Source organism: Nycticebus coucang, chromosome 22, assembly GCF_027406575.1.
Source record: "Nycticebus coucang isolate mNycCou1 chromosome 22, mNycCou1.pri, whole genome shotgun sequence".
NCBI lineage: Eukaryota > Metazoa > Chordata > Mammalia > Primates > Lorisidae > Nycticebus > Nycticebus coucang.
This window is the reverse complement of record NC_069801.1, coordinates 27,267,919-27,287,563: the sequence shown is the minus strand read 5'-3', so window position 1 is coordinate 27,287,563 and position 19,645 is coordinate 27,267,919. Positions and strand designations below refer to the sequence as shown.

The following is a 19,645-nucleotide window of genomic DNA, read 5'->3' as shown; positions in this document are numbered from 1 at the left end:
AACCTACTGTCAACTTTATTTTAATTATATCAAAACTATGGATCAATCTTTCATATTGAGTCTTCCGGTCCATGAATATGGTATATCTATTTACTCAGGGTTTCTTTAATGGCTTTGAAAACTGGTATAATTTTTTCCGTTACGGATCTTACACATTTCTTAATATAGTCATTCCTAGATATCCTTTATTTCTTGTTGCTATTACAAATCATATCATTTTTTAATTGCATTTTCTGCCTGTTTCTTGCTGGAATTTAGAAATGCAGTTGATTTTTATGCTTCGACTTTTACATATAGCCACTATGTTGTGATACTTTATCTGTGAATTCTTTGGGTTTTTCTTTGTAGACAGTCATCATCTGCAAAGAACTATGGTTTGGTGTCTTCCTTTCCAGCCCTTATACCTTTTCTTACTTTCTTTTTTTTTTTTCTTGCCTCATTGTTCTAGCTAGAACCTTCAGGATAATATCAAATGATTATTATGATGGTAGCCCCTCTGGTCATTGTTTGATGTTAAATAGAATGTTTTTATTTCTTCATCAGTAAGTGTGATGTTTGCTGAAGTTTATTTTTAATTTACACATACTCCTTTTTGGATTGAGAAAGTTCTTTCCAATAGTTTGCTAAGAGCTTTTATGACAAATACATATTGAATTTTAAAGCACCTTTCTACATCTATTGATAAAATCATTTTTTTTCCTTTATTCTCTTAGTGTAGTGACATTGGTTGACATTTCTAGTGTTAAATGAAACTTGCATTCCTAGATAAACCTAATTTGGTCGTTTTTATACATGCCTATATTTGATTAGCTAACGTTTTGCTTAATAATTTGCTTCTATTTTGTTAGTGAGATTGGCTTGATATTTTTTCATATTTCCATTGCCAAATTTTTGTATCAAGATATTGCTAGTAGCCTCATGAAATGATTTGAAGAGTGCTTCCTCTTTTTCTATCCTTTAGGGTTGATAGAAGATTGGAGTAACTTTTTTGCCTTGAAAGTTTGGTAGAATTTTCAGTGAAACTATCTGGGTATGATGTGGCCACCAGATTTAAGATTTTAGACTATAGATTTAATACCTGTAGTGACTAAGGGATTAGCTAGGTCATATGTTTTTTTCTTGAGTTTATTTTAATACTAAATCGTCAAATTTATTAGATATAAAGTTGTGTAGATCATCTTTTGTTATATTTATGATCTCTAGTGTTGTTTCTATTCCCTTTTGAATTTCTAAAAGGTACCATTTTTTAATCGGTATTTCCAGAAGTTTTATTTTTATTTTTTTAGTTTTTTCAAAGAATCAATTCTGAATATTTTCTAATTTCCATAATAGTTTCATCTTTCAACGTTGAGTCATTTAAAAGTATTTCTTAAATTCCCATTAGTATCTGTCTACTAATGGTCCTAGTACAAGATTCTAAATCTTATAGTCAGAGAATATTAGTCTGTATTTGATATTTGTGCTTTTGGGAACATAAGTGATTATTTTTTGCATATATTCTGTGTGGTCTTGAAAATTAAACTGTACATTTTTCAATTTTTGTGTTCTAGCATGTCCATTACGTTGACCTTGTTAATTATGTTTATATCTTTTATATCTTCATTGATTTTTTTTTTTTGTCTTCTTGATCAATCAGCCACTATTATGGTGGGTTTGTCTATTATTCTTTGAAGTTTTGTCAATTTTTGCTTTATATTTTTTGAGAATGTATTATTAGACCACACAAGTTTAGAATCATATATCTTCCCAGTGAATTGAACTGTTTCAAAAATAATTAGGTAGTGACTCTCTTTATCTGTAAGTAATTTTTTGACCTTAAAAGTTTTTTCCCCTAGCTATTACATCAGCTTTCTTTTGGTCTTTGTCCAATAAATCATCTCTGTTCTCTTACTATCAACCTTTCTCTTTCTTTGTGCTTTTGATGTGCTTTGTGTATAGCTGTGTTTTTAAAAATACAGGCCGATTACATTTTAACTGAAAAATTTAGACCATTTAAATTATAGAATCATTTATTTCTTTTAGGGTTACCCTAAATACTCCAGAAATTAATATGCATATTTAATAAAGTCTAACATTAGATAATGTTGTGTTTCTTCTGAAAATTCAGGGATCTTAGAACACTATAACTTTATTTATCCCCTCCCAATTCATACTCCATGATGTATGCAATTTTCGTATTTTCTTAGCTTTTCTTACAAGTCATTATCGTTACTGTTAAAATAAAGCCAACGTCCATTTAGATTTATTCATATACCTACCATTTGTTGACCTCTCCTTCTTGTGTGTCAATCCTTCTGTCTGGAATTTCTGTCTAAAATACATGCTTTAAAATTTGTGTTCCTGTTGATGACAAATTTTCTTAGTTTTTATTTGTCTTAAAATATCGACTTCTCCCTTTTTACTGAAGGAACATTAGTACTCCCTGGACATTTGACTCACAGTTGATAGTTGTATTCTGTCTGTATTTCGAGATATTGTTCCAATGTCATCTACCTTCCATTGTTGCTGTCAGTTCATGTCATTCCTTTGAATATTTCTGCCTGCTTTTATGGTATTTTCCTTGTCTTTAGTGCTGTACAGTTTCACTTTTATTTGTCTAGGTGTGAATATTTTTGTATTCGTTCTGTTTGAATTAATTAAGTGTCTTGAATCTGTGGATTGCATCTTTCATCAGCTTGGGGAAATGTTTAGCTGTTATCTTTTCATCTGTTGCCTCTCCTTTACTCTCTTCTCTCCTCCTGAAGGTCTGACAAGATGCGTTAATCTTTCTCATTTTATCTTCTGTGTTTTCTAACCTCTCTCATATATTCCCTTTCTCACTATCTTCACTAATTCTCTGTTCAGCTGTGTTCTAACCTGTTAAGTTCATTTACTAATGATACATTTCAATTCCAAATATCATTTTTATTTTGTGAAGTCCTATTTGGTTCTTTTTCAAATGTTCATTTTGTAGTTGCTTGCTCCTTACTCATATGTTTAGATCCTTCTTTAATTTTTAAAAATTTATTACAAATATTTTATATTCTGTATTTATTAGTGTCAGTATCTGAAGTCTTAAAGTTTGATTCTATTCTCTGTTATTTCTCACCTCTTGCTCCCAGAACTATGTTTCCTTCTTTGTTTGGTAATTTTTGAATGAGTGGTTAAAAGGATAAATTTTGTCTCTGTGAATTCTTAGAGACTTGAATGGAAGATGATTTTTTCCAGAAAAGGTTTGTGTTGGACCATTAGTAGACAGAAACTTATTCACACTTAATTCTCATTGTGAAGACTTCAAATTACCCAAGTAATGTGAAGGCTTTAAACACATGTGAAGACATATGGTTACAGATTCTCAGAGAAAGTTTTCTGTTTTTTGTTTCCTTATTGTCAGTGTCAAGGTTTGATATGAGCAATTAGTTTCCAGATCCATCCAGAGGATTGTAGAGGCAGGTGAGAAGGAAGACAGGCTTATTTCTAGTTCACCCTCACTATAGGTACAGCTTTAGCTACTGCAGCTCTATGCAGGGGTGTCATATTAGAGTCCTCACCTTGGTAGGCTCTGACTTTTCTCTCCTGATTCTTCTTCCTCCTTCATGAGTCACTGAAAACCAAAGCTTACTTCACAATCAGAGCTCACAGTAATCTTGAACCCCTAGGCTCAAGCAATCCTCCTGCCTCAGTCTCCTAAGTAGCTAGCACTACAGATATGTGTCACCACACCCAGCTAATCTTTTATTTTTTGTAAAGATAGGGTTTTACTTTGTTGCCTAAGCTGATCTCAAACTCATGGCCTCAAGCGATCCTCCCACCTCTGCCTTGAAAAGTGCTAGGATTGTAAGTGTGAGTCACCACACCCAGCCCACTTGACCACATTTTTAAAATACACTCAAGGCCAAAACCAAATTCATGTTCCAAGTTGCATTTTAGGTTTCTACGGTCATGGTGTTGTGGGCTTTGAGTATTCCTGATTACGTTAGTCTAGTCTACTTGGACTGCTGTAACAAAATGCTATAAGCAAGGGAGCATAGACGACAAACACATATTTTCTCATTATTCTAGAGGACTGAAGTCTATAATCAAAGTGCTGGCAAATTCAGTTTCTGGAAAGGGCTTGCTTTCTGGTTTGTAGATAGCCACCTTCTCCCTGTGCCCTCACATGGCTTTTCCTCTGTACTGTGGATGTTGGTACCCTTCTTATAAGGACACCAATCCCACTGTACTAGGGTTCCATCCTTATGACCATGTTTAACCTTAATTACTTTCCTAGAAGCCCCCATCTCCATATAGAGTCACATTGGGGATTCAACATGAATTTGATGCAGGGTGGGGAAAGGGGATGTTCTTATTCAGTCTATAACACTTAACTAACTTGTTAAAAGCTTTTTTTTCCTTTTAAATTTTTACCTAACACTTTAAAATTGTTTGGACCTGGTGCCTGAGGCCACAAGTTGCTGGGAACACTGGAATCAGATTGCAGTTTTGTTAACTGCACAACAGTTAACAAAAGTGTATTCACATCTTATTAAGCCATTTCATGGTGAAGCTAATCAGTGGGAAAGGATGCTTCAGCTACATGAGGTGAGGATGGAGGCTAGATCAGAAGGACATATGACCATGAGGTTATATTAAGTTGTTGACTAGAGGCTCTTTCCTGGGCATTGTTAAGGATGTTTATCTCCATTCTATTTTGAATTTGAAGGAGAGGTGTAGGGGAAAGTCTAGGTGAGGCCTGAGAATTTTCTAAGAAACAATCAGATTAACCCACAGAAGGCCCTGGTTTGGGCTAGTATGTGGAGGTCAGTGGAAACATGTGGTCACTCTTCCACCACAAGTAGACCCCAAGAGGTCATGCCAGCCTGGGTTTCTGAAGACAGCCCAGCTGAAGACCACCCCCTGAGCACGTGCAGAAGAGCATTCCCAGCATCACTGTACATCCTTGCCTGGGCTCCAGGTAGTGCTGAGGGAGCCCAGAAAGGCTGAAGAGAGGAGCCTCATCCTGACACCAGGTACAGGAAGAGTCGGAGAGCAGACAGTACAACAAGAAGGGTTTAAGTGTGGAAACCCAAAGACTAAGGACTAGAAGCTGTCTTCTGGCAAACAACAGGGGAAATGGATTCTGTGTTCCTACCTCTATTTGTGGAACTGGTCCACAGGTAAGACACAGGTGTATCCAAGGACCGCCTGTCTACTCACCTTCAGATGTCTCCTCCAGCAAAAAGCAGTCTCTCTATGCTCGCAGTATGTTTTATGAGATGAGCATTCATTCATTCATTCATTGACTTAGGAATGTGCACATAGGAATGAAGACAGGCATATGAATAAGAGGCTGGAGCATTCATGGATAAGTGCTGATGGATGTGTGTTCAGAGTGCTAGGGGGAAACCCAGAAAGGAGCTGCCAACTGGGAGATCAGGGAAAGTCTTTACAAAGGAGGTGACATTTGAGCAAGGTCTCAAAGGATGGATAAGCTGGTAAGTATCTCAGAGTGGACACGAGCGCAAAGGCACTGAGGTTTGAAGCAGCCTCTTAGAATGGAAAGTAATTTGACATGCCTGGATCCTGTGCCACACACTAAGCTGGAGCTCTCTATATAAATAATTTTATTTCTTTCTCTTAATAAGACAATGAATTATGTTTCAACAGACCCATTTGGTGGATAAATAAACTGAATTATGGATAGGTTGGATACTCTGGACCAATCTAGATTCAAGACGGAGATTTGGGTGTTACCTCATGGGTGCAGGGGTGAAAACAGAGGCCTTAGGAATGGGCACTATTTCTTAGAAAGGGTGAAGAGAATCAGTAGATTCAGAATGGATCTAATAACACCATCCCTGTAGGTGAAAGTGCAAGATCCAGGGGAAGAGCCGCGTGAAAGGCAGGAGGAGAGCAGTGACGAAAAGCAAGAATGTTTCTGATCGTGGCAAGGATGAAAAAAGTCTTGCTGGAAAAGGACTGAAAAGAGACAGCTGGCTTTGGCTTTGGAAGACCTTTCAGTAGGGCTCTGGGAGCAGCAACAGACAGCACTGGGAAGGGAGAGAATGGATGGGAGCTGAGGCCCCGGAGGCCTGGAGTGTGGACAGTTTCATGGTGGAGTGAAGGAGGGAGGTAGGACAGAGAACGTTTGGGGCTACTTTGAGGTATCTGTTTAAAATATTGGGGTATGAAATACTTAAATATTTCATGCTTAAATTTTAATTTAATATTTTAACATTTAAAATGTTGGAATATGTTTGTAGGCTAAGGGCAAAGCAAGCAAAGAGGAAGGGAGTGAAGACATAGGAAAAACAGGCTGGTGAGAGAAGGGGGATTCTGCAGTGCGAGGGCGATGGAATTGAGCATGCAAGCCTCCTCCTGCCAGGAGTGGCAGGGGAAGAAAGATGCTGTTGTGAGAAGGAGCGGTTTGCCTACAGGAGTGCAGGGTGGGACACACGTGACCCCTTGGTCTCCCCCAAATTATAGGATGATCCTGCATTCCAAGCGCCTGCACATGTGTGCATGCGGGGCGCCTTCCTGGAGTTCCGTCCTTTTTGTGGGGCTTTGCTAGCTGTGCTTGGGAGAGCGCTAGGAATGTCCCAGTGCCTAGGACCCTCCGAGGGCAATGAGAATCCTCAAAAGAAGAGGCAGAGGTGCTCTGGCTCAGGAATGGTGAAAAACTGCCAGCGTTAACTGGGCACGTATAGGCTGTGCACCTCTATACCACAGAACAATAAGAACTTCTTGTCTTACTGGAAAGGCAGGTGAAGGGTACATTTCCACTCAATCAACTGAAGTGCAACAAATGGAAACACCTAGTCCCTCCTCCTGGAAGCTTGGTAGGTTGCAGGAACAGAGAAAGGATGGCTCAGAGTAAGTGATGCTTCCCTGTTCTTCACGTGGCCTCTACACTTGCCCCCTGATTGAGCAATCCTTGGGCTGTGCTAACCCCACGTTGGGCATTTGGACTATGTTAGTCCTTGTAATATTAATCTAATATCAATATAATATCTGCCTACAATAATATTTCTCAAATTTCATCAGAAATAATCTGGGGAGACTTTAAAAAGTTTCCCAAGCTCTTTCCCCCAAAGGTCTGATTCAGTAGGTCTAGAATGGGACCTGGAACTTATTTTTAAAGAGCACCCTGGTGATTCTGACCAGCCAAGCTTACCTGTTAAATAATAATCCTCTCTCCCAGCAAAGCATACAGGGCCCATCTCCAACCCTCCCCACAGACAGCCCAGCTTCGGCCACACTGAGCTCAGAGCCACAGACACACTTGGCCCTTTAAGACCTCTGTGTGGGCACATCTAGTTTCTCCAGGCAAATTTCTGTGCCTCTTTGAGTCCAAACATTCCCTTTTCTGAGAAGCCTTCCTGACTCCACTGGGTCTTTCCCTTTCCCCTTCCTACAGCACTTGACAAGCACCTTTTATATTTTTGTGTATTGTGTAGTGCCGAGAGGGTCCAACCTTTTCTCTTCTCTGCCACACATTGGAACGGCTGTCTTGGACCACACATTAAATACACAAACACTAACAAAAGTTGATGAGCAACAAAAAGATCTGTGCATAATTTTCACCATATCCTACACCACAAATAAGCAAAACTGTCCTCAATCTGCATGCGGCCTGCAGGCTATGGGTTAGACAGCCCCCATAGCTCTTGAGCGTCCCCAAAGCAGGGATGACTGTTTAATTCTTTCACAATTAGCACAGTTCTGGGCACAGAGGAGAAGCGTGGAGATGTTTGACAATGTGATCATTGATGGAGGGGTAGCTCCTCTGGCCTGGCTCCACCCATGTTGGGCTGGAGCTTCAAGCCTCCCTCCTGGGGCCTCCTCTTGTTAGGAACATTCAGCTCAGCTTGGTGGAAAAAGACATAGTCAGGCCCGGGGCCCAGACTTGGCGTCCATGCCCCCTACCTACACACACCTGTCTTTCTTTTGCAGCTTCTCAGTGTGAAGACAAGACATATGATCCAATTTGCATATGAGCCTCACTGGATTGGATCAGGAAAGTTAATCCACCTTTGCTAAAACAGAAGGAAAAGCAGAGAAAGGGAATGAGGGTGGGAGGGCCAGGGGAGGGGCACAAAGAAGGAAAGGAAAGCTCATTTCATGAACTTCAAAGCCAAAGTTAACAGTGTCTTGATTATTCCCTCCTCAGGGAGTATCAGTGTCACTCTTCCCTTTGTGGACCTGAAGAATGGCGAAATAACTCTCCAGGCAGGTGATCACTGGCTAGTGTAAATGTCAGAAAGGCATTTGTTCACTCACTTATTCGTTCAGCAAACATCGACTCTGTGCCAGGCCCTGTGCAATATGCTGCCAGTCAGATGGGTTTCCCTAGTTGACTCCATGGCCCCCTCCTCATGGTGGAGTAGCCTCCCCCAAGACCAAAGTCTGGTTCCTTTCCTTTGTACAGTTATCTCCTTCTTAGCTCTAGAGGCCATATAAAAATAGGTCATTTATGATCCACATTTGGCTTCAGCGCCATGTTTTCCAAGCCCTGCTGTAGAAGCCAGGGTGGCATTGAGGGTGCTTGGTACAGAATGAAGAGTGGGGACAGGGGCACCAAGCCCAGGTAAGAGGGTGTCGCCAGAAAGCAGTCATTAGACAAAACAACCTAGTCCAAGTGTCTTAGGTGTCCAGCTTCCCACAAAACCCTCCTGAGCTGCTGGGTCCTCTGCAGCCTCACCCAGACACTGGGTACAGGCTGGCAGGACCAGAAGCCCTTCCTTTGGCTGATTCTGGACAGTGCTCACTGGAAGAAGTGAGGAATGTTCTCCAGGGTTTCAGAAGGGTGCCTTCCGTGCTCCTAGTCCACTCTCCATGATTCTCAGGACAAAGTGGCTATGTTCTGAGGGGTCTAGTCTCCCAACTCCCTTCCCCCCCCTCCTCTGCCAGGGACCCATCTCAGGGCCCACCTAATTCCTCCCCACACTCTTGAACTTTGCACCAACCTCCCACTGGTCTCTCTGCCTTCAGTACTCCCTTAATGTTGAATTACAGCTTCTCATCAACTTGACCGTGAAGTGCAGACTGCCCACTCTGGCTACAGGCAAAATACAGCTGCAGACCCAGCCAGACTGTTCTTCCCTGCCCTCCACTGCTCGCAGCCTTGTCACACCTCTCCTCATCCTCCTCCTCGCATCCTTTCATCTTTGCAGTCCTCCAGCGCTTACCATCAGCACCATGGCCTTGGCCAAATTCAGTTTAGATTCTGCTCTAAATTCTCAAGCCAGCAGAATAACTTATGGGAAGCAGCTAGCTCGGTGCTTGGCACATGGCAGGTGCTCAGTAATTATGTCCTAGATGATGAGTTTGTTTATTCATTTATCTAATGGGTTTAAATTGGATGCCTGAGCTGTATACAAATGTGCCTCTTTGATCATGCCTATTTCATGTGCTGCCATTTCTCCTGCTTCAGAAAGGCGCTTTGTGAGTTTGATTGATCTGCGTGTTAGTTAATGAGTCATTATAGGAGTCTGTCTTTAAACAAAGGCCAAAGCAAGGAGAAAAAAAAGGAAAGAAAAAAGGGAAAGCATCAGGACATTGTGTGCTGGGGGCTGGTCCAGAGGCTGCACTGCTGTGTACGTTCAACAGTCTTCTTGGTGTAATTAGCCCCTACATTAGGGTCGATGCTCTGAAATGTGGTTTCCATCAACGGCATCGCCAACCAGTGATGTGAATCATTTTATGACTCTGGGTTCTGGCCTTCAAAGTAATAGTTTCCCATCATAGGCCCAATAATCATATGTTCCCTTTTTGGGAGGTGGCTGGGTGAGCAGTGTCCTCTGCCCCAGGAAGGCGCTGATGTGGTGAGAACATGCAGCCACCACCCTCCCGCCCTGCAGAGCCCAGGCCCTTCCCCCTGCGGAAGGCACTGTCTGCCTTCTGGTATTTTATGCCCCGTGTTTGCTGAGCACCTGCTATGATCCAAAACAAGAGCTTAAGGAAGATTTGAGAGGGTAAGTCATAGTCCCTACCTGGGGGACCTCAGACATTTGTTGGGACACCACACAGAGCAATGTCAAAAAGCCTGGCCTCTGGCTGCCTGGTGCGAGTCCCCTTTCCACCACTTATCTGTGTGACCCTGGGCAAGCTGCCTGAACTCTATGGCTGGGCTCTCCCCTTGTAAAATGGAGGTAATCAGAGAAGCTGTTGTTGTGAGTTTTGCATGAGTTGATTACGTGTGGAGTGCTCAGAACAGAGTTGGGCACATTGTGGAAGTGTCAGCTCTTGGAGTGACGGAATCACATAAGAGAAGACAACCAAAGACTATTATTAAGCATCTCAGAGAATCTCCCAGACTAAAGGTTAGCAAACTGTGGCCTCTGAGCCAAATTCAGCTCATTGCTTGTCTTGTAGATGAAGTTTCATTGGCACCCGCCGTCCACATGCACATCGTGCGTGGCTGTGCTCTTGCGACTCTAACACTGTGAGTAGTTGCTTCGGAGATCATATAATCCATAAAGGGAAAAAGATTTACCATCAGGCCCTTTAAAGGAAAGGTTTGCCAACCTTTGTTCTAGATGGTAACTACTATGAGGGATCTGAGAGCCTTGCCAGGCATCCATGCTGGAGAATTGGGAAAGGTTTGGAAAATGTTCCCATTCAACACTTTCTGAGCCCCTGGGCTGTGCCTGGCACCCCAACGGCACTGATGGTGCAGAGGGAGGGAGACCTGAGCCCAGCACTCCAGGTGGGCACGGGCAGTGGAGGAGTAAGATAGCAGATCAATCACAGGGCAACAGGTAAGGACGGAGATGGAGGGAGAGGAAGGCTGGGCCAGAGCATTCCCTGCGGCAGGGTCAGTCAGAGAGAGCTAGGACCACAGAGAGCTGGAGGAGGAGAAATTTGCTAGAGGAGCAAAAAGGAGAGGGAAGAGCCTATGGAAAGCAGAGTCAGGAATGGGCCACCATGGCAGGAGTGCCCCCAGAGCTCAGACGGCTACACAGCCAGGTGGAGCCAGAGGTCAGCAGGTGCAGGGGCCCCCTCCTGTGTGTCATGAGAGGAAATGAGACCCCAGGACACATTCTGTACTGCAGGGCTGTGGAGAGTAAGAGGTGGGAAGCGGCCTGAGCAAAAGATCTGGTGATGATGCTTTGCTAGCCAGCAGGGAATATTCTGGATGGGAAACTCAGAAGGAAGCCCCGCTCACTCTCGACAGCTAAATTCCATCTCCTCTTTACGAATCCACCCCACCCACTGCTTGCTGCAGGCCCGCGTTCTCCCTCAGCTAGACTGTCGCTGCAGCCCCGGGATCGGCCTCCATGTTTTCAACCATCCCTCAGTGCTATGGCTCCTAGAACAAAAATCTCATGTCATACCCTTACTTACGAGTCTTGCACAACTCCCAGGACAGAGCCCAACAATCTTAGCATGACAGACAGCCTTTCGTAATCTGGCTCTTGTTTCTCTCATGTCACCACCCTCTGCTTCCCTCTCACTTAAACAACTACTAATTAATTAGAAGCTTCTGGACCCAAAGTGGAAGCTTCTGGACCTTCCGCATTCATTGGTTGAACTCCAGTTCATCTTCCCAACCCAGGCTTGGCTTCATTTCCCCCAGGAAGCCTCCCAGAGGGGGAAGGTTCTCCCTCTCTCCCAGCAGCGGTGACCCCTGCCGCCTTCCCCTGTGTCTATCTGAAGATTCACTGATGTGCTCGGGATGATCACTATTAGCCAGAGATGCTGCAGAGGGGCCCCGCCAGGTGCTACCCAGGCTATCAGCCGGTGGCAGCGTCAGCTTGCCCCTGAGAGACCAGAAAGCACCTTGGGGTGAGCCTCTACAGGCTCCCTGGCTCCGGGCTTTTCACTTTGGGTGGAGAAACCTTCAGAAGGCATCAGTCTCAAGTAGGAAAAATATCCATAGGCATTCTGTACTCCTTGAATTGTAGAACACAAAACAAAGGGCAACTTCAGCCACCTCACTGGGGGAGTGAAAATGACCGTCAGGTTGAATGGCTCACCCCCCACACACACCCCCAGTTGCCCAGGCCAAAAGCCTGTAGCTCATCCTAACCCCTTCTTCTCCTCAGCCCCATGTCCATTTAGGCACAAAGCCCTACGTAACCTCTGGGACCTGCCCCCTGCTCCATCCCCATCACTCCTGTCCCATTGGTTACCTGCACAACCTCCAAAGCCCAGGGCTGTCCCCACCACCCACTTCACTCCTGCAAGTCATTTCCTCACAAGCAGCTATTTCTCAGACGCAGTGTGTCCCCATAACCATTTAAAACTCTTCCACTGCTCCTCCCTCAGGGAAAAAATCAATTGGGGTGTGTGTGGGGGGGGGGGGGGTTGGACCAAGCTCCTGGCAGATTTTTCAAGTTCTGAGCCTTCTTGTGTCACCACTCTGCACTGAAGCCTTGCCGTGCTGTCCCCCAGAGCTAGGTGGCTGGCAGGTATGTCCAGCTTCTAGATCTGCAGTCAACAAACACTGAACAACTTATTCTGGAATGTTCTGGGTCTGCCATAACTCAGGCCCTGTGGGTCTGACTCCTTGTCAGTGTCCACCTCTCTCTCCCAGCATCCCCCTGTGGCATGGTGGAGTCTTCTGTAGCCTTCAGAATTCTCTCAGGCACCATCATCACAAGTAGCCTCCCCTGCCAAAGGCTAGGTGAGCTGCAGGCTCCTCTCTGCTTCCCCCTATGGCATCTGTCACCCCCAGTGTTGTGACTATCAGTTTATTTGTCTGTCTCCCCTTTTCACCATGGGCAGGGAACATGTCGTACTCACTGTTAAAACCCCTGGCATATGGTGAGGGCTTTTAGTAAATATTTGTGGAAGGCAGGATTAAAACAAGAGGGAGGAATCTTGTCGAAATCTCCTTCTGAAAACATTTCATTTATTCAACAAATAAACAAACAAAAAAAGATGGAGAAAGACAGGCAGGGGAGAGGCTAAGAGAAACTCCTACAGGTCCCTGGGGGCACAAGAGCTGAGATTCCACATGTGGCTTGAAAAATTGCCACTAAGCCCAGGGGGACTTCTGTGCATTAAAGCATGAAGAAGGCATCTAATCATCTCGCGGTCGGCCAGATGTGCCCGGTTGCTGTGACAGCCTCTAGAATTGGCCAGATGTGCCATGAACATCTTCAGAAACATCAGGGGGCTCCAGAGACTGTCTAGCCTGGAGGGAAATAGTCACACATGTTAAGGTGGCACAGAAATGGTCAATGGTAGGGGGGATGGTGTCACCAGTGGCTCTGGGCATCAGGACCTAATGAGGCTCTGGAAGGCTTCCTCGGGGCCACAGCCTGCTCCTAACCCTGTGCTCCTGCCCCCAGGTGATCAAGCTCGCCTTTGAGGAGTTTGATTTGGAGAGGGGCTATGACACCCTGACGGTCGGGGACGGTGGGCAGGATGGGGACCAGAAGACAGTTCTCTACGTGTAAGTGATGTGGGCATGAGATCTGGAGGGTGGGGTGGCCATGGATGATGGGATGGGTTTGCCAAGTCCCATCTGGTCCCAGACCTTACTGCGCCAAGGGCAGCGTCCTGCAGTGCTCTTGGCTTCCACAACAACCCCTCCACCTCTCTCTTCTCTAACCAGGGGGAAAAGAGCATAGGGCATATTCTCACTGGGAATTCACACAGAAAGGGAGCAGCATGAGCAGTGTCTCAGAGGCAGAGGAGATGGAGGCTTTACACAGGAGCCGGAGCTTTCCGCCGGCAGTCTGCTGCCATTCACAGTTTTCACTGTGGGCCACATCTTCCTGTGGCAGCCTGACCTCACTCAGGGACAGTGTGAGTGTGTTCCTAATCTTCCTGCCTGCTCAGAGCCATCTGGTAATCAGACCCTTACAGACATAGCGACCACACTTCCTGAGCTGAGCCAGGCCAGTATGACATGGTACAGTCAAGGGACAGGAAAATATCAGGCTGTCCTGGGGATTCTAGATGTTGTGCCTGTGCTCCGGAGAAAGAGGAGGACATTTCGCTTCCTCTTTGCTCACACCTGACAGCTTGATGTGAAAGCCAGGAAAGGCTCCCTTCAGGGCACGTGGCCTAGTTCAGGGACAGGCAGGCCTGACCTGGTCCATCTCCCTTGCAAGAAGGAGGTGGGGAGTCACAGACACTGAGCACCTCCTATGCACCCAGGTACTGTATAGGGGAGTTCTGTATTAGTTACCTCGTGTGAGCTCCACAGCAACCCTGTGAGGAAGGTGTTATTATCCCCATTAAATAGGTAGGGAGACTGAGGCCCAAAGGTTGCTAGCAGAAGCAGCACTTGAATTCTTGTCTTTTGATTTTAGTCAGGGACCATGCCCCATGCCACAGCCCCTCCCAGCCAGGCTAGCTCCAGGCACTCTCCCTCCGGTTCCAGGTCTGTGTGAGAAATGGCCATATGTGACTCATCTCATTCAGTGGTACATGGCTGGGACTTGGGATCTCCCAGAACAAAGGCATGGAATATGAGCCCATTCCTCTTCCTGGCTACTCTACTGTGGTAGTCAGGGTTCCTCAGAGAAATAGCTAGTAGGAAATGATATATGATAGGAGAAAAAGAAGGAAGGAAGGAAGGGAAGGGAAGGAAAGGGAAGGGGGAAGGAAATATGTGGATAGATAGATAACAGATGATAGGTAATAGATGGATAGATTGATGATAGATGATTGATGATAGTAATATGTGGATAGATAGATAATAGATTATAGGTAATCGATGGATAATAGATTGATGATAGATAAATAGATATTTGGCTCGTGTGATTTTGGGTGAGGTCCCAAGATCTTCAGGGAGAGTTGGCAAGGTGGAGGCCCAAAACAGTCAATGATGCCATTCTAGTCCAAAGACCAGTAGGCAGAACCAATGTTCCAGTTGAAGTCCAAAAGTAGGAAATAAGTCCGTGCCCCAGATCAAAGGCACCCAGGCAAGAAGAATTCTCCTAGCAGGGGAGGGTCTACTTTTTTGCTCTATTATCAGCCCTTCAACTGACTGGACAAGGCCCGTCCACACTGGGGAGGGCATCTGCTTTACTCAGTCTACAGATTTAAATGTTAATCACATCCAAATGAATCCTCGCAGAAATACCCAGAATAATGTTTGACCAAGTAACAGTGGCCTAGTGAGGTTGACCATGAAACTGTACATCACACCCACTCTCTCCTTCTCTTGGTGTATCCCCGTCACTCATCTCTGCCCTACTTTGCTGACCTGTATGGTGCATAAGCCTAGTGTGCTCAAGAAGCCAGGATCCCAGCCCTCTTTTCCCTCATTATCCCATTCTGTTTTGACACAGAACCTTAGAACATCAGAGCTGAAAAGACTCTTGATTATACAAAATAATCCCCTTATGTAGCATGCAGTGAAAAGGCTCAGAGAGGCTCAGCCACTTGCCCAAGGTCCCATAGCAGATGAAAGGAAGAGGTAGAAGTTGGATCCAGATGTCTGGAGCAGTATAGTTTGAGTAGCTCCCAACAGGTGTTGTCATAGCTCATCGGCTTTTCCACTACCACCCAGATGTCTTTAAGCCAAAATTGATCTCAAACCTTTAGGGAAACACATGCAAAATGGTTGGGTTCCTTGGTTGTCATAGTTGGGTTAAACAGAGGAAAAGCAGAGACCTCAGCCGGCCCCATCGCTCACCACTATCCCAGAGCTAGGAGCCAGTACAGGCCTGGCCTCAGTCATTACTCATTACAGAATGTCAGAACCTCAGCCTCGAGGATGTCACCGGGCCAGGCTGTTGTATGTATCCCAGGTGGTCTATCCTAGCTCCACCTCCCTGCTACTCATGCTATGATGATTACCTCTCTACAGCCAACTCAATAGGCCCCTACACTTTGAAACCCCAGCAGAGATTAAGACCCATTAATTCAATTGCCACCTCTGCAGCCCTCTGTGCTGGTAATTTGTCCCATGTCAACAGGAGGGAGCCAGGTTTCCAGAGGAAACCCCAGTCTGCAAGCAGACTGCTGGCTCTGCCATTCTCTATCAGGTTGACATTGGCAACCCACTACCTAGTCTTCACCTGTCTTCTGATCTGTCCCATGTTGATGACACCCCTCTCTCACTGGTGACAAGGGTATTAAATGAGATAATGGGCGGGAAATTGGTCAGCACTGTGTCTGACTCACATTGGTGCTTGGTTTAGTGAGTTGGAACAGAATCCTCCCAGGGCTTAAACCTTTTTCAGAAAGAACATGGCCCTCAGCTGATGCTATACTTTAAGCCTTATTTCTCATACTAGAATGGAAGGAGGTATGTCTTTTAAAGGAATGGACTGGGTTCCAACTGGGGAAACTGAGTTTCTGTGAGAGGAAACCCACGCAAAGATACCTTTCGGGGTGTCCTTTTTGCTATACAGTTCACATGAGCAATCAAAGGTTGCAAGAGCATGGGCACCCCCTTGATTAGAATTGGCTCCAACAATCCCTATCCAATCCCTGTCTCCTTGTGATCTATGTCATGCTATGATGATTACCTCATAGATCTCATCATGGACATAGGTCTCCCTCGTGAACCCAGAGATCTGGGCAAGTGGGTCAAAGTTGATATTCAAACTCTGCTTGTGGCCAAGGTGAAGAGGCAGTGAGTCCTCCCAGCACATGGTGTACACAACACTGGGCTCCAAAGTCATTAACACGGTGGGGCCCAGACTTTGCCCCTCAGTGGACCTGGGTATCATAGATAGTCCTTTTAATGTCATAAGTTGGGCAATTGTTCTACTTAGGTCAACGCCTCTAAATATCTTCTCTATTGCCAGCCTGACAGGTACATCAGTCCCAGATCTGATTGTCAGCACCAACCATCAAATGTGGCTCCTCTTCCAGACTGATGGCAGCGGCAGCTCCCTGGGATTCAAGGCTTCTTACGAAGGTAACTGCTGTCGGGGAGCCATATGAACTCTGTCCTGGCAGCCATAGACTTGGGTTCTGTATCTGGAATCCGAAAGCCCTGGGTTTGAATCCTGGCTCTGTCCTGCACTAGTTTCACTGAGGCACATGGTTCAGCTTCTCTGAGCCCTGCCTCCATCCTTGTTCACTGGGCCTCCCAGCTGGTTTCAAGGATTATCTGGAATAAATCACTTAAAATGCTAGGTACCCGGCACCAGGCACATACCCCAGTGCCATCCCCCATTCATTCCTGGTTCATATAGTCTTTCAGGGGGCCTTACTTAGTTTTAGCCTAATTAAGTGTCAAGGAGATGAGTGAGTGAGTGTGCATAGGGCTAGGGACAGACACACCCCAGTGTGGGTGGCCTGAGGAGGATGTTGACAAAGGTCTTCCTCTCTCGCTGGGAACAGGCATTAAGGGAACTGCAAACTCCGGGGCCCAGGAGATGCCACAACCATCACCCTTCTGGGCACTTGCTGGTTGGCCAATGGCTGCTAAGACCAGTCCCCACAAGGAGGGAAGGAGAAGCCATTCCACGAGTAATTAATCGTGAAGCCCCTGTTAGGTACCAGACACCAGACCCATGCTAGAGGGACGGATGCACCAGGTCTGGGCTTTGCCTCTCATGGTGAGACAGAGGGGAAGAGGCATGATGTGTTAAAGCCAGATAGTTCTGCCAAGAGCCAGTGGGAGCACAGAGAAGGGTGCAGCCATCATTTTGGGGGGCAGTCAGGCGAGGCTCAGTCAGGCGAGGCTTTACCAACAAAGTGAACCTTAAGTCCTGAGAATGACTAGGTGGCTGCTAGGGAGACTGTGGCTCAGATACCCAGTCCCCACCAGCAGGTTACCAACAGCTCTTCTGCTCTGGGACATGTGCTCTGTTTCCAAACTGGGTACAAGAGGTGTGTTCATCTGCTAATGCCGTCCTAACAAAGTTCCTTAAAACAACAGAAACGTATTCTCCCACAGGCTAGAGCCATGTTTTTTTAACCTTTTTTTATCTCACGGCACACTTGAACTTAGAGTTAAACTTCTGTGGCACATTTAAATTACGTTGATCAAAAAAAAAAAAGAAGAATATACTTACTGTGCTTTGAACTTCTTCTGAAAATAATGTAATTAATGATCTTTAAAAATTTTTACAGTACACCAGCTGAAAATCACCGGTTTAGAGGCTGAAAGTCCAAAATGTCAGTGTCATCAGGGATATGCCCCACCCCCCAGCCCCGCCCAGAGACTCTAGGCAGAACTTTCCGCACCTCTTCCTCACTTCTCACTGTGGCTGTCAGTCCATCGTGTTCCTGGGTTGTAGCCAAGGTTATATCACTTCAGTCTCTGCCTTTGTCATCACACACTTTCCTGTTCCTCATTCTTTCCCCTTCTTATAAGGGCACCAGCAGATTGGATTAAGAGCCCAACCAATTCCACTGTGGCCCCATCTTAACTCGATTCATCTGCAAAGACTAAGGACAAATAAGGACACATTTATAGGTACCATGTCCAGCTAGGCTCTGGGAAGCCAAGGCAGGAGGATTGCTTGAGGCTGCGAGTTCACGACTAGCCTAGTCAACATATAGAGTCCCCATCTCTACAAAAAGTTTTTAAAAACATTAAACGAGCCCGGTGGCACACACCTATAGTTCAAGTTATTCAGGAGGCTGAGGTGGGAGGATTGCTTGAGCCCAAGAGTTCAGGGCTGCAGTGAGCTATGATCTAGACACTGCATTTCAGCCTAGATGACAGAGTGAGACCCTAACTTAAAAAAATAAATAAATAACTTCAACATATGTTCTTGAGGGAAAAAATTCAACCCAATAACAAGAGGCCAGTCCATATTTCCTACACTACCATGTCATACCATGATGTCCCTTGGGGTGAAGAAGATGGTTGTACTATTGTAAGACTAGGAAGCCCCGTGCCCAGGTGAGGCAGAAAGACAACACTTACGGGTGACAAATGCTGAGGGCAGATCCTGGCTCTGCGAAATGGAGATACTAACATGACAAGGTCACAGGGGTCCCGTGAAGATTGTGAGATTAAAAATGTGAATATAGGCTTGGCGCCCATAGCTCGGTGGTTAGGATGCCAACCACATACACCAAGGCAGGCAGGTTCAAACCCAGCCTGGGCCTGTTAAACAGTGACAACTGCAACAAAAAAAAATAGCCGGGTGTTGTAGCTATAGTCCCAGCTGAGGCGAGAGAATCGCTTAAGCCCAAGAGTTTGAGGTTCCTGTGAGCTGTAACACCACAGCACTCTACCGAGGGTGACATAGTGAGACTCTGTCTCAAAAAAAAAAAAAATGTGAATATAAGAAATGATGCAAATCGCAGAGTACTTAGTAGCAAATGAATCTGTACCTAGGTAGTTCAATGTCCTGGTGCATGGCTTGCACATAAGCTGGGGAGCAGAGAGAACACACCAGGCAGGAATTCAAGCGACCTGCACTGGGGTCCAAACTCGTTCACTCGTTACTTTGGAAAGGGGTATGGATTTGGAGGCAGAGTTTCCAAGCTTCCCCCCATTTCTGAAATTCTATGGATGTTCAGCAGCGAATGTTCCCAGAAGTGAGAGGAGTAAGCCCATGTCATCCGCACGCCCTTAATCTGTCCATATTTGCCAGTGGTTTGGATAAGACGTAAATAGCATGAACGTAAAAGAGATGACAGCACCACTCAGCAAACAGAGTGCAGGAAGATCTCGATGCAGTAGAGCTGCTGGATAAATTTGTAGGATAAGATGAAGTGGGGATAAATACTGCCGTGTTTTAAGTTTCAAAATATTAGCCTTGCCTTGGGAGAACGTCAGAGAATGAAGCTTAGATGTGAGGACCTCAGC

General features: G+C 45.4%; 1 protein-coding gene across 1 annotated transcript in view; it reads left to right on the top strand.

The window, feature by feature from the left end:
• Positions 1-19,645, top strand: part of CSMD2 (CUB and Sushi multiple domains 2) — a 580,815-nt gene that overhangs the window by 323,815 nt on the left and 237,355 nt on the right. The window contains exons 11-12 of the mRNA XM_053576806.1: positions 13,257-13,360; positions 16,677-16,789. Coding sequence (XP_053432781.1) covers positions 13,257-13,360; positions 16,677-16,789 — 217 coding nt within the window. The remainder of the gene's footprint in view (positions 1-13,256; positions 13,361-16,676; positions 16,790-19,645) is intronic.